Source organism: Chinchilla lanigera, unplaced genomic scaffold (genome assembly GCF_000276665.1).
Source record: "Chinchilla lanigera isolate Chin_1 unplaced genomic scaffold, ChiLan1.0 scaffold00007, whole genome shotgun sequence".
Taxonomy (NCBI): Eukaryota; Metazoa; Chordata; class Mammalia; order Rodentia; family Chinchillidae; genus Chinchilla; species Chinchilla lanigera.
The window spans coordinates 29626274-29641861 of NW_004955408.1; the positions used below are offsets into that span (position 1 = coordinate 29626274).

The 15588-nt window shown below is 50.8% G+C and overlaps 1 protein-coding gene across 4 annotated transcripts; it reads left to right on the forward strand.

The window, feature by feature from the left end:
• Window positions 1-501: 501 nt before the first annotated feature.
• On the forward strand, window positions 502-14538 carry Slc34a1 (solute carrier family 34 (type II sodium/phosphate cotransporter), member 1). 4 transcript variants are annotated; one of them, XM_005376432.2, is made up of 14 exons: window positions 502-609; window positions 1750-1879; window positions 2021-2170; window positions 2257-2385; window positions 2459-2602; window positions 3483-3594; window positions 3719-3914; window positions 3998-4093; window positions 10270-10336; window positions 10496-10663; window positions 12399-12515; window positions 12611-12735; window positions 13291-13359; window positions 13440-13531. In XM_005376432.2, exons 2-13 carry the CDS (start codon window positions 1771-1773, stop codon window positions 13336-13338), a joined length of 1461 nt encoding a protein of 486 aa, XP_005376489.1. In that variant the 5' UTR covers window positions 502-609; window positions 1750-1770; the 3' UTR covers window positions 13339-13359; window positions 13440-13531. The 4 variants fall into 4 exon arrangements, with proteins under 4 accessions (XP_005376489.1, XP_005376487.1, XP_005376490.1 ...); XM_005376430.1 differs by lacking the exon at window positions 13291-13359 and having other exon boundaries at window positions 13440-14538; XM_005376431.1 differs by lacking the exons at window positions 1750-1879; window positions 13291-13359 and having other exon boundaries at window positions 520-609; window positions 13440-14538.
• Window positions 14539-15588: the final 1050 nt, after the last annotated feature.

A 15588-nucleotide genomic window follows, 5' to 3' on the forward strand; every position in this document is an offset into this window, starting at 1 on the left:
ATGCTGAATTATACCCTAGGCCTTTAAAACAACTTTTTAAAATTTTTGAGACAGAATCTAAGTAGCTATATTGCCCAGTCTAGGCTTAAACTTTCAGTCTTCCTGCCTAAGCCTCCAGGAGTGCTGGGATTACTTGGACCTTTGCTTTAATGAGAGGAGAATCTGGGTACCATTATGCCCAGTTCTAAACTAGATCCTGAATGGAGTCCATCATTATTTAATCTGATCGGATCTTTTATCCCAACCAAAATCTTCTCATTACGCTGTGAATCCGGGACCTAACTCAGGCTCCACAGTCCCATGAAAGGGAAACAAGATTCTGTGCCTGGGGCAGGGAATGTGTCTGTGCCCTGGCGGGATCATGGTTCAGGTTGACCGTCCATGTTGGGGAGGGTAGAGCCTGACCACAGTCTCCCCTGCAGAGCTGAAGATTAGCAATTAACTGGGAGGAATCTTGGGATGAAATTAATTGGGGAACAAAAGGAGGGTAGCTAGCGTTCTAGGGACTTTGCCCTTGATCCAAAGGTATAAACAGAAGGTCTCAGCTACCCCTTAGGCCCCTGGAGTCTTCCCTGAGCTGCTAAACAAGCTGAAACATAGAACCTCAAGGTGAGACCAGGGCCCCCACATCCCAAGCTCACCCCCAGCCCATCACCCAGTTTCTGTCTCTGTCTGTGCTTTCTGTTCCCTATAACGTCTTAATCACACCCAGCCTGGCTCACTCTTCCACAGCAGAAAGGACTGCTTTTGCGGGGTTTGGAATTCAGCTCTGCATACTGCTTTACCCCAGTAGCCACGGACCTCTGGAACAATGTGGGGAGACACTGAGGCAGGTTGGGGCACCATACCTCAGGAGCCAAGAGTTCCTGGGACAGTGCAGGGAGCACCTAAGGAAGGCCAGTTCTAGTCTGAGCCTTATTCATGGAAAAGACGGCTAGTATTTGTTTATTGCCCATCTGAGGAGGTAATGGGGAAAAGGAAGGCATTGTGAGGGGGATGGAGGTCAGGGGACCCTTCCCCAAGTGTGTCCTCAGCCAGCAGGTGTCCAGGACTCCTCTCTGCTCTCAGGGTGGAAAAACCTCATGCATGGCTTACCTGGCCTACATGGTCAGTCACTGGTCACTTGTTCCCTGGCTGCTTCCAGCTGTATGCATAGCAATTTCAGTTTCTGAACATCTGGGCTCTCTCCTGCCACAAGGCTTTTGCAAACATGCCCTTCTCCTCTGCACCCACTTATCACGTTCATGTCAGCCTCATGGTCTCTTCATCTCCACAAGCCCATGCCTTGTCATGGAACACTCTAGTGGTAGCTGTACCTATCATAACACCCTCTATCAGTTCCCACTCATTGAGAGATTATTTCACTTATACCTGCTCTCCACTAGACCTTGAACTTCCTGGGGGCAAGGGCTATGTCTGTCTTTAATCACTATTGTAGCCCAGCATCAAGCTCGGAGCTTGGGATAAAGTAGATGCTCAAGAAATACTTGCAGGGGTGGGGATGTAGCTCAGAAGTAAAGCACTTGCCTAGCATACACACAGCCCTGGGTTTGATCCCCAGTATGTCTCCATACACACGTAATACATGAATGTGAAAATTGGCCCTGAGCACCTATGTGTGCATCGCCGGGTGTGTCTGAGGAGAGGGGTGGGGTGGGTGTTTGTGCACGTGCATCTGCATGCATGTGGGTAGGAGTGTCTAGGAAACAGCAACTGTCACTCAGCGCTGCTGCAATCCTTGGCATGCAGGCCTCACCGCCAGTGTCCAGTATGATGTCCCGTGGAGAAAGGCTAGGGAGCCCCGCTGTCTCCCCACTTCCAGTCCGTGGAGGACACGTGATGCATGGGGCGGCCTTTGCCTATGTGCCGAGCCCTCAGGGTGAGTGCTGTTGCCACACCCTGGACCACGCTTGTCCATAGTTGTCCACATCCCCGGTGAGGCCCCGGCTCTTCCATTTGCCTCTCCCCCTCCCTGGGCCCCTGGGGCCTCTGGGAGCTGCTAACTAGCCTCCTTCCCCAGTCCTGCACAGGATCCCAGGGACAACCGCCTATGCCTTCCCCAGCCTGAGCCCAGTGGCCCTCACAGAGCATGGCTGTCCCTATGGAGAGGTCTTGGAGCTCCATGACCCACTACCTGCCAAGGTGGCCCTGGAGGAGGAACAGAAGCCAGGTTGCCTGGGCCAGGGGGCAGCAGGGGAAAGGGTAGTCATGGCCCTGGTCCCCTGCCTGCTATGCTCATGCCTGGCCTGCCTCCAGAGCCCAGACTGGTCCAGAAGGTGCACCAGGTTGGCACCACGCTTCTCAAGGTACCACTGATGCTGGCTTTCCTCTACCTCTTTGTCTGCTCCCTGGATGTGCTCAGCTCAGCCTTTCAGCTGGCCGGAGGTAGGGTCTAGTTAGAGGAGGCCAGGGAAAGGTTTCGGGAGGATCTCAGATGACACTGGCTTGTGCTTCCCAGGGAAAGTGGCTGGAGACATCTTCAAGGACAATGCCATCCTGTCCAACCCAGTGGCAGGGCTGGTGGTGGGGATCCTGGTAACTGTACTGGTGCAGAGCTCCAGCACTTCGACGTCCATCATTGTCAGCATGGTCTCCTCTGGCTGTGAGTGGACCAGGGCAAGAGCCTAGGGTGCTGGGTGGTCTGGGGGGCGTGTCAAGGGTGTGTGATGGGGGCAGGACTGGGATGGGGGAGAGGGCTGAGGGCAAAGGGCAGGGCTCTAACATCTGTCCTCTAAAGCAGAGCCAAGAGTCTGTATTATGATTTATTGCAAAGAATTGCTTTGCTCAGTTGTGGCACTGGCTAGTCAAGTCTGAAATTCGCAGAGCAATCTGGAAGAACAAGCTGGAATTCCTGGGCAAAAGCCAATGCTGACATCCATAGGTGAAAATTCTTCCTCAGGGAAGCCTCGGTTTTGTCTTTAAGGCCTTTCTTCCCATTGAATGAGGGCCATCTAGATTATCAAGCATAATCTCCTTTACTTAAAGTCAACCAATGGTGGGTGAAAGTCACATCTATGAAATACCTTCACAGAAGCACCCAGGTTTGTGCTTGACAGAATAACTGGACACTATAAACTAGTGATGTTGACACACAAAACCAACCAGTACACTTATGTGCACGTATACACACACAAGCACAAATATGTGTTTATATATGAGACCTCACAGTGCATGCACACACCTGCACATACTTACCCTGTATAGTGCTTGTACATCTAGTCACACTGACCATGGGACTAACAGGTGTTGTGGGGATGGAGTCAGGTGGCCCTCACCTAGTTAAGTAAGAAGTCACCTTGCCAGATGTGGTGACATATTCCTGTAATCCCAGCACTTGGGAGGCTGTGGCAGGAGGATGACTGTAAGTTCAAGGCCAGCCTGAGCTCCATAGTGAGTATAGGCCAGCCTGAACTGCATAGTTGAGACCCTGTCTCAAAAAAAGAAAAAAGAAGAAAAACTAAAGAAGTCACCTCTTCTGCCAGTGCTGGAGGTGAGCTCTGCCATCCCTATCATTATGGGCTCCAACATCGGCACCTCTGTCACCAACACCGTCGTGGCCCTGATGCAGGCAGGGGACAGAGCTGACTTCCGGCGGTGAGGAGAGGGTAGGAGGGTGGGGTTTTTGCTTGTTGGGGGAGGGTAGCCCCACATACTTGGAGCTTCCAGGATGAGTGCATCCTGGCTCCAGCCCAACCTGCAACATGGCCTCCCTGCCCAGGGCCTTTGCAGGGGCCACAGTGCACGACTGCTTTAACTGGCTATCCGTTCTGGTTCTACTGCCCCTGGAGGCTGCCACTGGTTACCTGCATCACATCACTGGACTTGTGGTTGCCTCCTTCAATATCCAAGGAGGCCGTGATGCCCCTGATCTTCTTAAAATCATCACGGAGCCGTTCACAAAGCTCATCATTCAGGTGGGGACAGGGCCTGGCATGGGGTCAAGGCTGGAAGTAGTAAGAAACATCACCCTCACTCTCCACTCTCATTTTGCTCACAGCTAGACAAGTCTGTGATCACCAGCATTGCCACAGGGGATGAGTCCTTGAGGAACCACAGTCTCATCCGGATCTGGTGCCACCCAGACTCCATGGAGGTGAGTCTCAAGCCTGGCCTTTTAATTTCATGGCTCACAATGCTCCAAAAAGTCCTTGTAGATCATTTAGCCAGGAGAGAGCAAATATAAGTTACTTTTTCCGTGATACTGTGCCCATGGCAGACATTGCTAATCCGTTTCAACCTCACACATTGCTTTAGGCAGACATCACCAATCAATTAGAGTTGATGTGTAATTGATCTAACCCAGTAGTTCTCAAAGTATGGTCCATGAAGCACTAACATCAATACCACCTGGGCAGGTACTGGAAATTTAGATGTACATCCTTCCCTAGAACTACTGAAGCATGCTTCAACAAACCCTCTGGGTTTGCTCATGCTCAAGTTTGAGAGCCACTGATGTAGTCAGCTCTCTGATTTCACGAGTAGATAGAGGCTCAGAAAGGCTAGGAAACTTGCCAGCGCTTGTCTGCTGTGTCAGGGCCTGAGGATACCAGTGGGGTTAGTGACTCAGATCTGCCATGTTTGGGGGCCCAGGAAATATGGGAGAGAAGGCAAGAAGAAAATGCTATAAAGGACATTTGGGGAAACTAGGATGCGTAAGGACCTAGCTCAGGAGCAAGACACGTGAGCTGCTGCGTGGAGACCTCCTTGAGACACAGCAGCCAGTTGTGCTGGTCCTGGAATGCCTTCTCCTAGACTATACAAGTGTGAGTCCCTTGTCCTGTGCTGTTTCTGCTGCTTCTACTACCCAGAAGAACTATTGAGGTTGGTTGGACACTCATGGACTAGTCATTATGCCAGGGTAACAAGGAAGTGGGCAATTAGCATACTTTCCTACTCAGCCATAAAAAGGAAAATGCTGCAAGACCGTAATTCACCACATTTTCTTCACCTTAATTATTAATATAAGAACCAATTATATTTAGAACAAGCTCTGAGAAAATCTGAAGCCCATAGTCCCAGCCTAAGCCTTTCCCCCTCATTCCCTCTGCTTGCTGTTTGATGGTACGGGAGCTTTATCTCAGCATGAACAGAAAACACTCAGTCAACTTGCCCTACCACGTTCCTTTGCATCGAGTGGCACACAGCTCGAACTCAGCCTTTCTGAGAGTTCAAGGCAGCTTGACATGAAAAAGCCCATGTGGATCGCTTTTATGCTGGTTTATGACCTCTCTGACACATCAGCTATCTTCTTATGAGCTCTTTGGGCACTCTGAGAGCTCTCTGAATCACCACAGCCTCTCTACTGTAGAGCAAAATCTAGTCTACAGCCATACCACCCTCTATGCACCTGATCTCATCTGCAGAACAAAAGAGAGAAGAGAGAGAGGAAGAGAGAGATTCCACACTGATTTTCACACACAAAAAGGAAAGCTTCTTTTGCTCCCCACTTCCTCTGAGTTGCCCGCTGTCCACCTGCTGCGGCAGTAAGCAGGTTTCCACTTGCGTGATGTGTCATGTCATCTAATGCAATCCTCATGCAATGTCAGTGAGGTGGACACAAGGAACCCTCTTTACAAAAACAGAAACTGAAATTCAACCATGTGAAGGAAGCTCCTGCATTCACCTGGCTGGGGCTGCCTTCCGGCTCTTTGCTACTGCTCCAGTTGCCACTTGCTAAAGCTCTGGTTTCATGTGCTCACTCTATCAGGAAATCTTTTCCTTAGAGCAGCTTGGAAGCTAGGTGGGGATGGGACGAGTTCCCTGTGCTCACCCTCCGTCAGGGACTTTTGCCCATAGGAACATGATTCATGCCCCATGCTCTTATGATGTGCATCAGTGGCTCCTCCTGCACCAAAGACTGTACTGAAGTCTTTCCTTTGATTCCTTTTCTTTTCTTTTTTTGTACCAGGAATCGAACTCAGGACCTTGCTCTTGCCAGGCAGGCACTTGTGCCGCTGAGCCATATCCCCGGCCCACTTTCCTTTGATTCCAAAGTCCCACTGTACTATACTGTACTTCCTTCCAACTTCTCATTGCTTCCAGCTTTTACCACTCGGGACCTAACCTTGCCTGGCCAGTCTCCAGGGACCCTGTGTCACCAAGGAAAGAATGAGTCTTAAGCATTCCAGATGGGAAAAGTAAAAACATACACACTTTTGATGTTTCAATGGCTTCTGGACGTTCTTCAGGTCTGGCACTGTCCAAAAATTACCTTTTAGGGGCCAGGGATATATCTAGTGGCACAAGCATCTACCTGGCAAGCGCAAGGTCCTGAGTTTGATTTCTGTACCAAAAAACAAACAAACAAACAAAAAATTACATTTTTGTAGGGTCAGAATGTGGATTGTCAACCGTACTTGCCTGATTTAAATAAGTATCTTTTGAGGACTTGTGGCCTGGGAAACAGGGTTTATCCACCCCCTACTTTACAGCTTAGGAAACAGCCTTACCCCAGAGGTACAGTGGTTTGTCCTAGTTCATAACTGAGGTGTGAATCCTGGTGGAATCCTGGCTCCTCATCTTTCTGCCTCTCCAAGATACCAGTTTGAGCCAGGTATGGGGGCACATACCTGTAATCCCAACAGTCAGGAGGCTGAGGCAGCAGGACCATTGCAAGTTCGAGATCAGCCTGGGATACAAAGTGAGCTCAAAGTCAATCTGAACTGCTTAGCAAGACATTGTCTCAAAAAACAAAACAAACAAAAAGATACCAGCTTGACATCCCACCATATATGTCCATTTCCCATTCTGCACGTCAGGCTTGAGTGCCACTCCAGGGGTAGTAGGTAGGTGTTACTCTGAGGATAAATCTTTTTTTTTAAGAGGATCTCACTGTGTAGGTCAGGCTGTCCTTGAACTCACTATGTAGCCCAGGCTGGCCTCAAACTCATGGCAATCCTTCTGCCTCAGTCTCCATAGTGCTGAGATTAACAGGCCTGTGTGCCACCACACCCAGTTTGTAGTGATAAATTCTCCTTTTAGCCACCAGATGGAGCTGCTAGCACAGCGCTATCTAGGGCTTACAGAAGAACAAAGGCCCTGAGCTTCCTTCCTCTGGAGGGGAAATTATTCCGCAGGCCCACATCCTGTGTGTTTCTCCCCTGGGAAAGGATTCTTGGAGCCTGATAGTCCTCTGTGACCTTAATCACTTCCTTCAGTTCCCAGAGGCGGCTCCTTAATTTGGGGTGTCCCTACAGGCGCTTAAATCCCAACTCCCTCTTCCAAGACTCTGCCAATTAGCCCTTGGGGAAAGGCACACAACGTTACCCGTCCCATGCCATGGAAAAGGCAAGGGAGGCTCAGGACAAGTGTGTGGTTCAGGGTCACACAGCGGGGAATGGCTGAGCTGGGGTGGGGTCCAGGGTTATGGGAGGCCTGTTCCTCTGTTCTTCCCTCAATCCCCTCTCCTCACCTCCTTCCGCTCCTCTACTCAGACCTTAGGCCCAGGCAGGATGGGCACATGCTGGGAATAGGCCCCAGATGCTGGGCCTGCGGGCCTTTATCTAGGCTGGAGTTTCCGCCTTCTGCTTTGCCCTGCAAAAAAGCCCCAGGGGAATGCTGCCTTGCCTTGTTCCTCCTCCAGCTTGGTTTCACAGTCAGTCACCTCCCTTTGCCCCAACTGCTGCCTTTATATTCCCTGGGTTCTTTAGGCTCTCTGACACCCCGGTGGACTCAGCTAGGGCCATACAACACCAGGTGGAAAATTCAAGGTTCCAGAACCCCAAGGGTGTGGCTAGGGATATAGCTCAGTGGTACAGCGTGTACGTAGCATACATGAGGCTTTGCGTGGTAGCATCAGCACACATACAAAACCCAAAGGCTTTAGCCGTTAGTTTTGTCCTGCCCATGACTTCCAGCCCTCAATAGAGCTCCTTATCCTCCTCTAATCTCTCAGGCCCCCAGGAGAGGGCCCAGCCCAGAATGATCAATGGGGTACAGGTTGATGATCAGTTAGGCACCCACAGGGGGTCATCTGTTTCCTAGGGTTCCAGGACAGGGATACCCCCCGAAGTCCACCAAGCTCCTCCTCAGCAAGTCTAGGATCCCCAGGCATGTTTGCAAGAGCAATTGAGGTTCTAACCAAAGAAGTCAATCACATACCACATGATTCTGATGGGCCCAGGGAAGGAAACTATCTATTCCTTACTTGTAGACACAGTTGATAAGACTTGTCATGAACCAAGCTCCTTTTCTTTTTGATTTTTTGGTTTGAGGCAGGGTCTCACTTGAGAGGCCCTGTAGTGAGGGCTGGTCTCGAACTCACTTGTGTAGCCCAGGCTGTCCTCCAACTCACAGCAATCCTACTGCCTCAGCCTCCTGAGAGCTGGGATTATAGGCATGCACCACCAGGCTCGACTCAAGCCCTGCAGAGATGGCTTTATGTACACTTTCTTTTGTAAGCATTATAACAGCTTTTTCTTTCACTATCCTGTTTTAAAGAAATCTGAGTCAGAGAGGTAGCATGACTGACGCAATGTAGATAGTATAAAAAATAGGATTTAAACTCAGATCTGCCTCACAGCAAACACCTGACTGTCTCGCTTAGCTGCACAGTAGGTAGTTACCATCACTGTCCCAGCCTGATCTTCTAATCTATTCCATCAGAGATTGTTTTTTTCCTGGTTTCTCAGCCTGCAGTTCAGGCCCCAGGCTTGACAGTGCCCTAAGGCCCAGACAAGGGGAACTGGCAACACAGATAAATACATTTCCCTACCTGAGGGGGCACATCCCACTGAAATAAACCCTAACTTTGCCATAAATAATTCTTATCTCCATCATACTCCCAACCTGCCCCATCACACTTTCCTCCCCCACCCGTGCTGGGATGGAGCCCAGGGCTTTGTGCAGGCTTGCCAAGTGCTCTACCCCTGAACTATACCTGCAGTCCCATCATATTTATATATAATGGCACAGTTTCGAACAAGACCTCAAGAAGCTGTAAATGTCTCCTTACCCCTCCTGAACCCCCACCCTCAGCACAGGGGTGGGGTGGGGGATACCAGAGGATCCACGATGGGGCTCTGGATACAGAGCCGCTGGGGGATGGGCCTAAGTTCCAGCAGAGGTAGAATGAGGCCAACAGGGAGAAGTTGTAGCGCTCATATTCTGCCTGGAAGCGTGGTGGCCCTTGCTGATGTGTGGCTCTAGGAGTGACTGCTTCTTTCTGAGCCCCTTTTATAAATGGCTTCTCCCCACCAAACCTATCCTATTTTCTCCTGTCACTCTTGGGTGATTGCTAGACAAAAATAATTGCCAAGAGCCCTAGGTTGCATTTTAAATAATAACTGCTTACCCCAACAAGGCTACACAGTAGTGGTCCACAAGCCAAAAAAGGTCTGCTTCTATGGCCCTAGAATTCTACTACCTAGAGTTGTATGTATGTCTCAGAGTAACTGCCAACATTTACAGAGATTGTAAGGATTTTATCTAAAACTTCAGAATTATGATTTCTCTTATAAAATTGGCCAATTGGACCATGCTGGATAATGACAGTGGCTTAGACCTAAGTTGTTCCTGCCCCTACAGACCCAACACACTCTCCAACACACTCACATGCAGCCTGGGTCCCTCATTCAGAATGGGGAATCTTGGGGCTGGGGATTTAGCTCAGCGGCACAGCACCTGCCTGGCAAGCACGAGGTCGTGAGTTCGATTCTCGGTACTGGAAAAAAACAAAACAAAAAAAAACAGGATGGGGAATCTGAGAAAGTCCTCACTTCAGGACAGGTGGTGGGAAGGGAAGTGATGGGGGCTGGACACTGTCCCACCAACTATTCTGTCCCCACTGGATCCCTCAGGGTAAGAAACAGAGCACTAGAGAAGGGAGCTTAGGCTAACCAAGGGCTTAGGGGTAAGGAGGGGGCCAGAATGCTGAGGAGGAGAGAGGAGCACCAAGAAAGGGGTCAGTAAAAGACCTGGAAGGGGGGTTCTCAGAAAAAGAGGACTATGGTCAGTGGCATCCAGTGCCACTGAGAGATGAAAGAAAACAAAGAAGCAACCAGTTGAGGCAATCAGAAGCGTCCTGCTGGGTCCAGTGAATCCTACTCCATGGAAATGCAGAGGGCCCTCTGTGGCCTGGTTCTTGTGTGTCAAATATTTCATTATATTTTTCACCAGAGTAATGGGACCAGAAAGAGCAAATAACCTATCCATAGTAACAGAGTCAAGAAAACCATCTCTACCTTCCTAATCTCTCCCTAACTGCCATCCCAGCCCCCATCCCAGGTTGCATTTTCCTATATTCACTAAATCACCTTCTTCTTAATCTAGGCTTCTACCTTGTCCAGGGCAGAGGCCAATGCCAGCCAGATCCGTGGAAATGTCACCATGGAGAAATGTAAGCACCTGCAACGTGGGAGGCTATCCTGCAGCAGCAAGGCCACCTGGTGTGGAAGCTAGAGAAGCCAGGTGGAGCCCTAAGCTCACAGCCCCAGAAATGGCCAAGGAGCACCGGGCTTGGGGGTCAGCTCTCAGCAACTCAATATTCCCCCTGCAGGTAATCACATCTTCGTGGACACGGAGCTGCCTGACCTGGCCGTGGGGCTCATCCTACTGGCTGGCTCCCTGATGCTCCTGTGCACCTGCCTCATCCTCCTTGTCAAGATGCTCAACTCGCTGCTCAAAGGCCAGGTGGCCAAGGTCATCCAGAAGGTCATCAACACTGGTAAGCCATGAGCAGTAGGTGGAAAGCTACAGGGCTGGGCAGGCCCCAAGAGAGGCCCTTTTGGCCCTGCTAGATTCTGCCACTGCCTAGATCTGGATAAAGCCCTACCATCTATGAGCCTCAGTTTCCCCACTGACCACAAAAGAGATCAGACTAGGCAATTCACAGGCTCCTCGGGTGCTGACAACTGGAGAGCTGGGGCTGCCTCTGGCTGTGGTTTCACCCTAGAAGGTGGAGATTCTCAGAAGTCATTTGTTAAATCAACAAATAGACATTAAGAGGCTACTGTGTGCCAAGGGATATGGGGTGAGGCAAATAGAGATGAATCCTAATCTAAAGGGGCTTACAACCCAGCAGGGGAGACAATGAGAAGTAAGTGAATGAAGATAAATTTGAAGAAAAACAAAAATAACTGCCAAGAGCAGAGCAAGAAAAGCAATACAATAGAGCATGGAATAGGCGAACCTATGGCATGTGTGCTGTTTGTATCACTGAAAGCTCTGAAAGGCTTCCCATCACTGTGCGAGGCCATCTTCAGTGGGTAATCAGGCCTCTCCGAGGAGGAAGTATTTGAGCAGAGATCTAAATGAGGAGTCAAGATGTGGATGAAGACAGGTATAGCACATTGGTAGAGTGTTTGCTTAGCATACACAAGACAGAGTTCTACTCCCAGCACTGTGAAAAAAGAAAAGCTGTGGGTAAAGAGGATTGGGGTTGAGGGAACAGCAAGGACAAAGACTAGGATGCAAGAAGCAGTTTGGCAGGTTTGTGGCACAGAAGGGTGACCACAGTATGGTGGGAGCATAGTCAGCTAAAGCAGAGAGGCAGGGTAAGGTCAGGGAGGTGACGGCGCTGGAGTCAGAGCGCAGGGCCGCTGGAGCAGCTCAGAGCCTGGACTTTAAGAAAGGCAATGGGAGCACTGGCAGGGCAGGGTGGGACAAAGCCGGGGACTGACACCAGCTGATTCCATTGTAAACTTCCCTTTGAGCTTTTGGTGTACTGCCTGGCCTTGGGAAAGGCTGCCTGACAAATGCAGGAATAAGAGGCATTCATGGGGCTGTGGGAGCTCAGAGGAGGAAGAAACAGAGAGGGTGGGGTGGCATGGGCTTAGGGGAGACTTTCCAGTAAGGAAGTGCTAGCTGCATGGAGCCTGAGTTGCTATCTACACTGACCTTCTGTATCCACAGGCTCTGAATCTGCAGATTCAATAGACCATGGCTCAAAAATACTTGGAAAAAATTACATCTTTCCTGAATATATGCAAAGATTTTTCTTGTCATTATTCCCTATACAATGAAGCATAACAACTATTTACATAACCTTTGCTTTGCTTTGGGTATTACAAGAGATCTAGAGATGAGTTAAAGCACATGGGAAATGTGCTTTAACTGTATGCAAATACTATGGCATTTTATAAAAAGGACTGGAGCATCCACAGATTTTGGTGTACAAAGGCATCTCCTGAGGATGCTCAGGGAAAACTATATTTAAATGCTGAGTAGGAGATTCCAGGTAAAGGGAACAGGCAGGACAAAAGCAAGGTAGCATGATGATACCAACCAAGAAAGATCTATAATCCAAGATCAAAGAAGGGCAAACAGAAGCCACTGCAGTTGAGCAGGGGCCTGGCTAGGTCCTAGCAGGACCCTGGTATCCAAAAGACCTCCCAAGAAGGTGCTGCTCTCCCAGTGCCCTCCCACTGAGCCAGCCTGCTGGGCCTGGGGTTTTCTTGCAGATCTCCCTGCTCCCTTCACCTGGGTCACAGGCTACTTTGCCATGGTGGTAGGTGCTGGAATGACCTTCATTGTCCAGAGCAGTTCTGTGTTCACCTCAGCCATCACCCCACTCATTGGTGAGTGCTGAACAGAGATGTGTTGGGGGACAGGGGGAGCTGAAGAGCTGAAGGAGGAACTCAGGAAGCACCATGTCCTCTCCCTTGTCCACCAGGCCTGGGGGTGATCAGCATCGAGAGGGCCTACCCCCTCACACTGGGCTCCAATATTGGCACCACCACTACGGCTATCCTGGCAGCACTGGCCAGCCCCAGGGAGAAGCTGTCCAGCTCCTTCCAGGTGCGTTGGGGAAAAGAGTGCTGCCTCAGCAGGATGGGGCTAGGACTAGGCACACTGGGGCTAGGGCGCAGGGCCTGACCAAGCGTGTGATAACATGTAACTGTTGACTAAGTTTGATTGCCCGCCAAGGCTACCTACAATGGGCTTGGTAGAAACCATTATGGGCAAAGTTGACTTTGATTCCAACTCCAAGACCTTGGTGTCTCATAGGGATACACTGCTCAGTAACTGTACAAATAATGAGTAACAAGTTGGATGAGGCTGGGAGCCTGGCCCAATCTGAAGCATCGAGAAAGCAGAGCTGGGGAGGAGGGGGCAGATGGCAAAAGGAGAACTGTTCTTGAAACAAAGGAGCCACTGACAAGATACAGCACTGACCAATTAAGAGCCCCAGAGCAGATAAGCCAGAAACTAGTATTAATCTTTTACCTGCTGGATTTTGGCAGTATCTGCTGGAGAGTTCCTGACAAAGGGTCAGTACAGGAAATGTGGAAAGTTCAGGGCAGTGGATGTTTACCAACTGATCTGGAGATATCTCACTATTTTAACAACCAGTGCAGCTATGCTGGGGTGATCTGGGGACTCATCCGCCCGAAGTGGTGACTTCCCAGCTACCTAGATGAGGTCAGGCACCTATTATCTCTCCTGCTGGCCCAACATGGCAGCTTCTGCCCACCTCAGTTCCTCCGCTCCCTCCCCTGCAGATTGCCCTCTGCCACTTCTTCTTCAACATCTCCGGCATCCTGCTGTGGTACCCACTGCCCTGCATGCGCCTGCCCATCCGCATGGCCAAGGCCCTGGGCAAACGCACAGCCAAGTACCGCTGGTTCGCTGTCCTCTACCTCCTTCTCTGCTTTCTGCTGCTGCCCTCGCTGGTGTTCGGCATCTCCATGGCAGGCTGGCAGGCCATGGTGGGTGTGGGTGCACCCTTTGGGGCCCTGCTGGCCTTTGTGCTGCTAGTCAATATCCTACAGAGTCGAAGTCCAGGACACCTGCCCAAGTGGCTTCAGACATGGGACTTTCTGCCCCACTGGATGCATTCTATGAAGCCCCTGGACCAACTCATCACCCGTGCGACTTTATGCTATGCCAGGCCCGAGCCCCGCTCACCCCAGTTGCCTGCAAGGGTCTTTCTGGAGGAGCTGCCTCCCGCCACACCTTCCCCCCGCCTTGCACTACCTGCTCACCACAATGCCACCCGCCTGTAGGCTGCAGGCCCAGACAACTGCCTGGAGATGGAAAGGCCTGTGCACAGAGCCCAGGGTGGATGGAGAGGGGTATGTGTGCTCGTGCGTGTGAGCACATGCCACCCTGGTGTGCATGTGTCTGTCACCCTTGGATGCCTATCCTTGTGCAGATCCACAGAGGTATGGGCTTGTGTGACGGAGAGGCAATATGCACGTGTGAATGTTTAGGGGTTTATCTGTGTCTATCAGTGTAGGCATAGAAGCCAGTATTTGTGTACACACGTGTATCCGGCTATGCATGTGTACAGATGTACCTGTGGGAGGCCGTGCATAGGTTGCAGGGGATCTGGATATGATTTCAAGACCTTTGCCATGTGTATCGAGGCTTGCATCTATGTCCTTGTCTACTTGAGACTTTGCTGGGCAGGTGACTCTGACTAGGTGACTGCATAGCTGTCTGCCTGGGTGCCAGAGTCACCAATTGAGTTACACCCCTACTTGCCACCTTCCTTCCTCCATGATGCTGTTCTCACCCTTACTCAGGGCTCAGTGCCACCACTGCAGTCCTTTCCCAACCTTGCACAATGAGTAAAAGGAAGGCATTTAAAACTCTCAACCATTTGGAAGTCTTTTTTGCTCTGCATCTATGGGAGGGAAGTTAAAATCGAGGCATGGGGTTCAACAACACTATCTCCCCTCAAACATTCGCTGCAATGGCAGCCCATAGGCCTTTGAGAACTTCACCCCAACACTTTACCTGGCCCCACCTTCATGAGCTCCACAGTTTGAACTCCCTGGAAGCCTAGAAGCTAGGGCCTGGGGCCACCCTCAAAGTAAGTATAAGTAAGACTCGCTCGCTGCCCCTCCATGGCCTGACCCCCAACAGGCTGTGCCTCTGCTGAACCTACCTGCCTTAGCCATACACTCACTCCTGCTGACAGGGATCAGATCAGTGCTGCAGAATGAGTAACAAGTGGGGGCTTGTCAGGGACACTGGAGGAGGAAACAAGGAAGGTGGAGACAGCCAAAAGAGGCAGGGACCAGACACCCTCCCACCTTTGTTCCCACTGAGCAACCAACCAGGCCTTATTTAAACCTATGCAAGCTTTCCAGCTCTTCCTTTTCCATAGGGCGCTCTGGAGCCGAGGCCTGCAGAGTAAGGATCAAGGGGTGGGGGTGGGGGCCAAAGTCCATCCCTCCTGTCCAGGGACTCTTCTGGACCCTTTAGGCCCCAAGAGGAAAGGAAGACTGTGGGACCCCAAACCCAGCTTTGATGCTCTTATACATGCTCCTCCCAGAGGCTCTCCTCTGAGGCTTGTGGGAGAAGATGCAGGTGCCTGGGGCCCCCAGAACCGCTCTATACACACCAACGCCATCCTGTCACCACTCAGCCCACACCAGTGCTCTGCCAAGAGGAAGGGTCAGGAGTGCAGCCAGGCGTCCGTATCCAAGGGTCCCACGCCCATTGATTCCACCAATGGTAGTAGAGATGACTTAAAATACACAAATCCTCTGCCGTTTTATACAGGGATTTTAGTAACCTGAGGGTCCTGGAATCAATCTGCAAGGCTACTGAGGGAGGGTTGCACACTACCTCCAGCCTGAAACCCTGACCTCTCCACCCTATTTGAGTGTGCCTGGGGAGAACGGTGCTGGCAGGATGGGA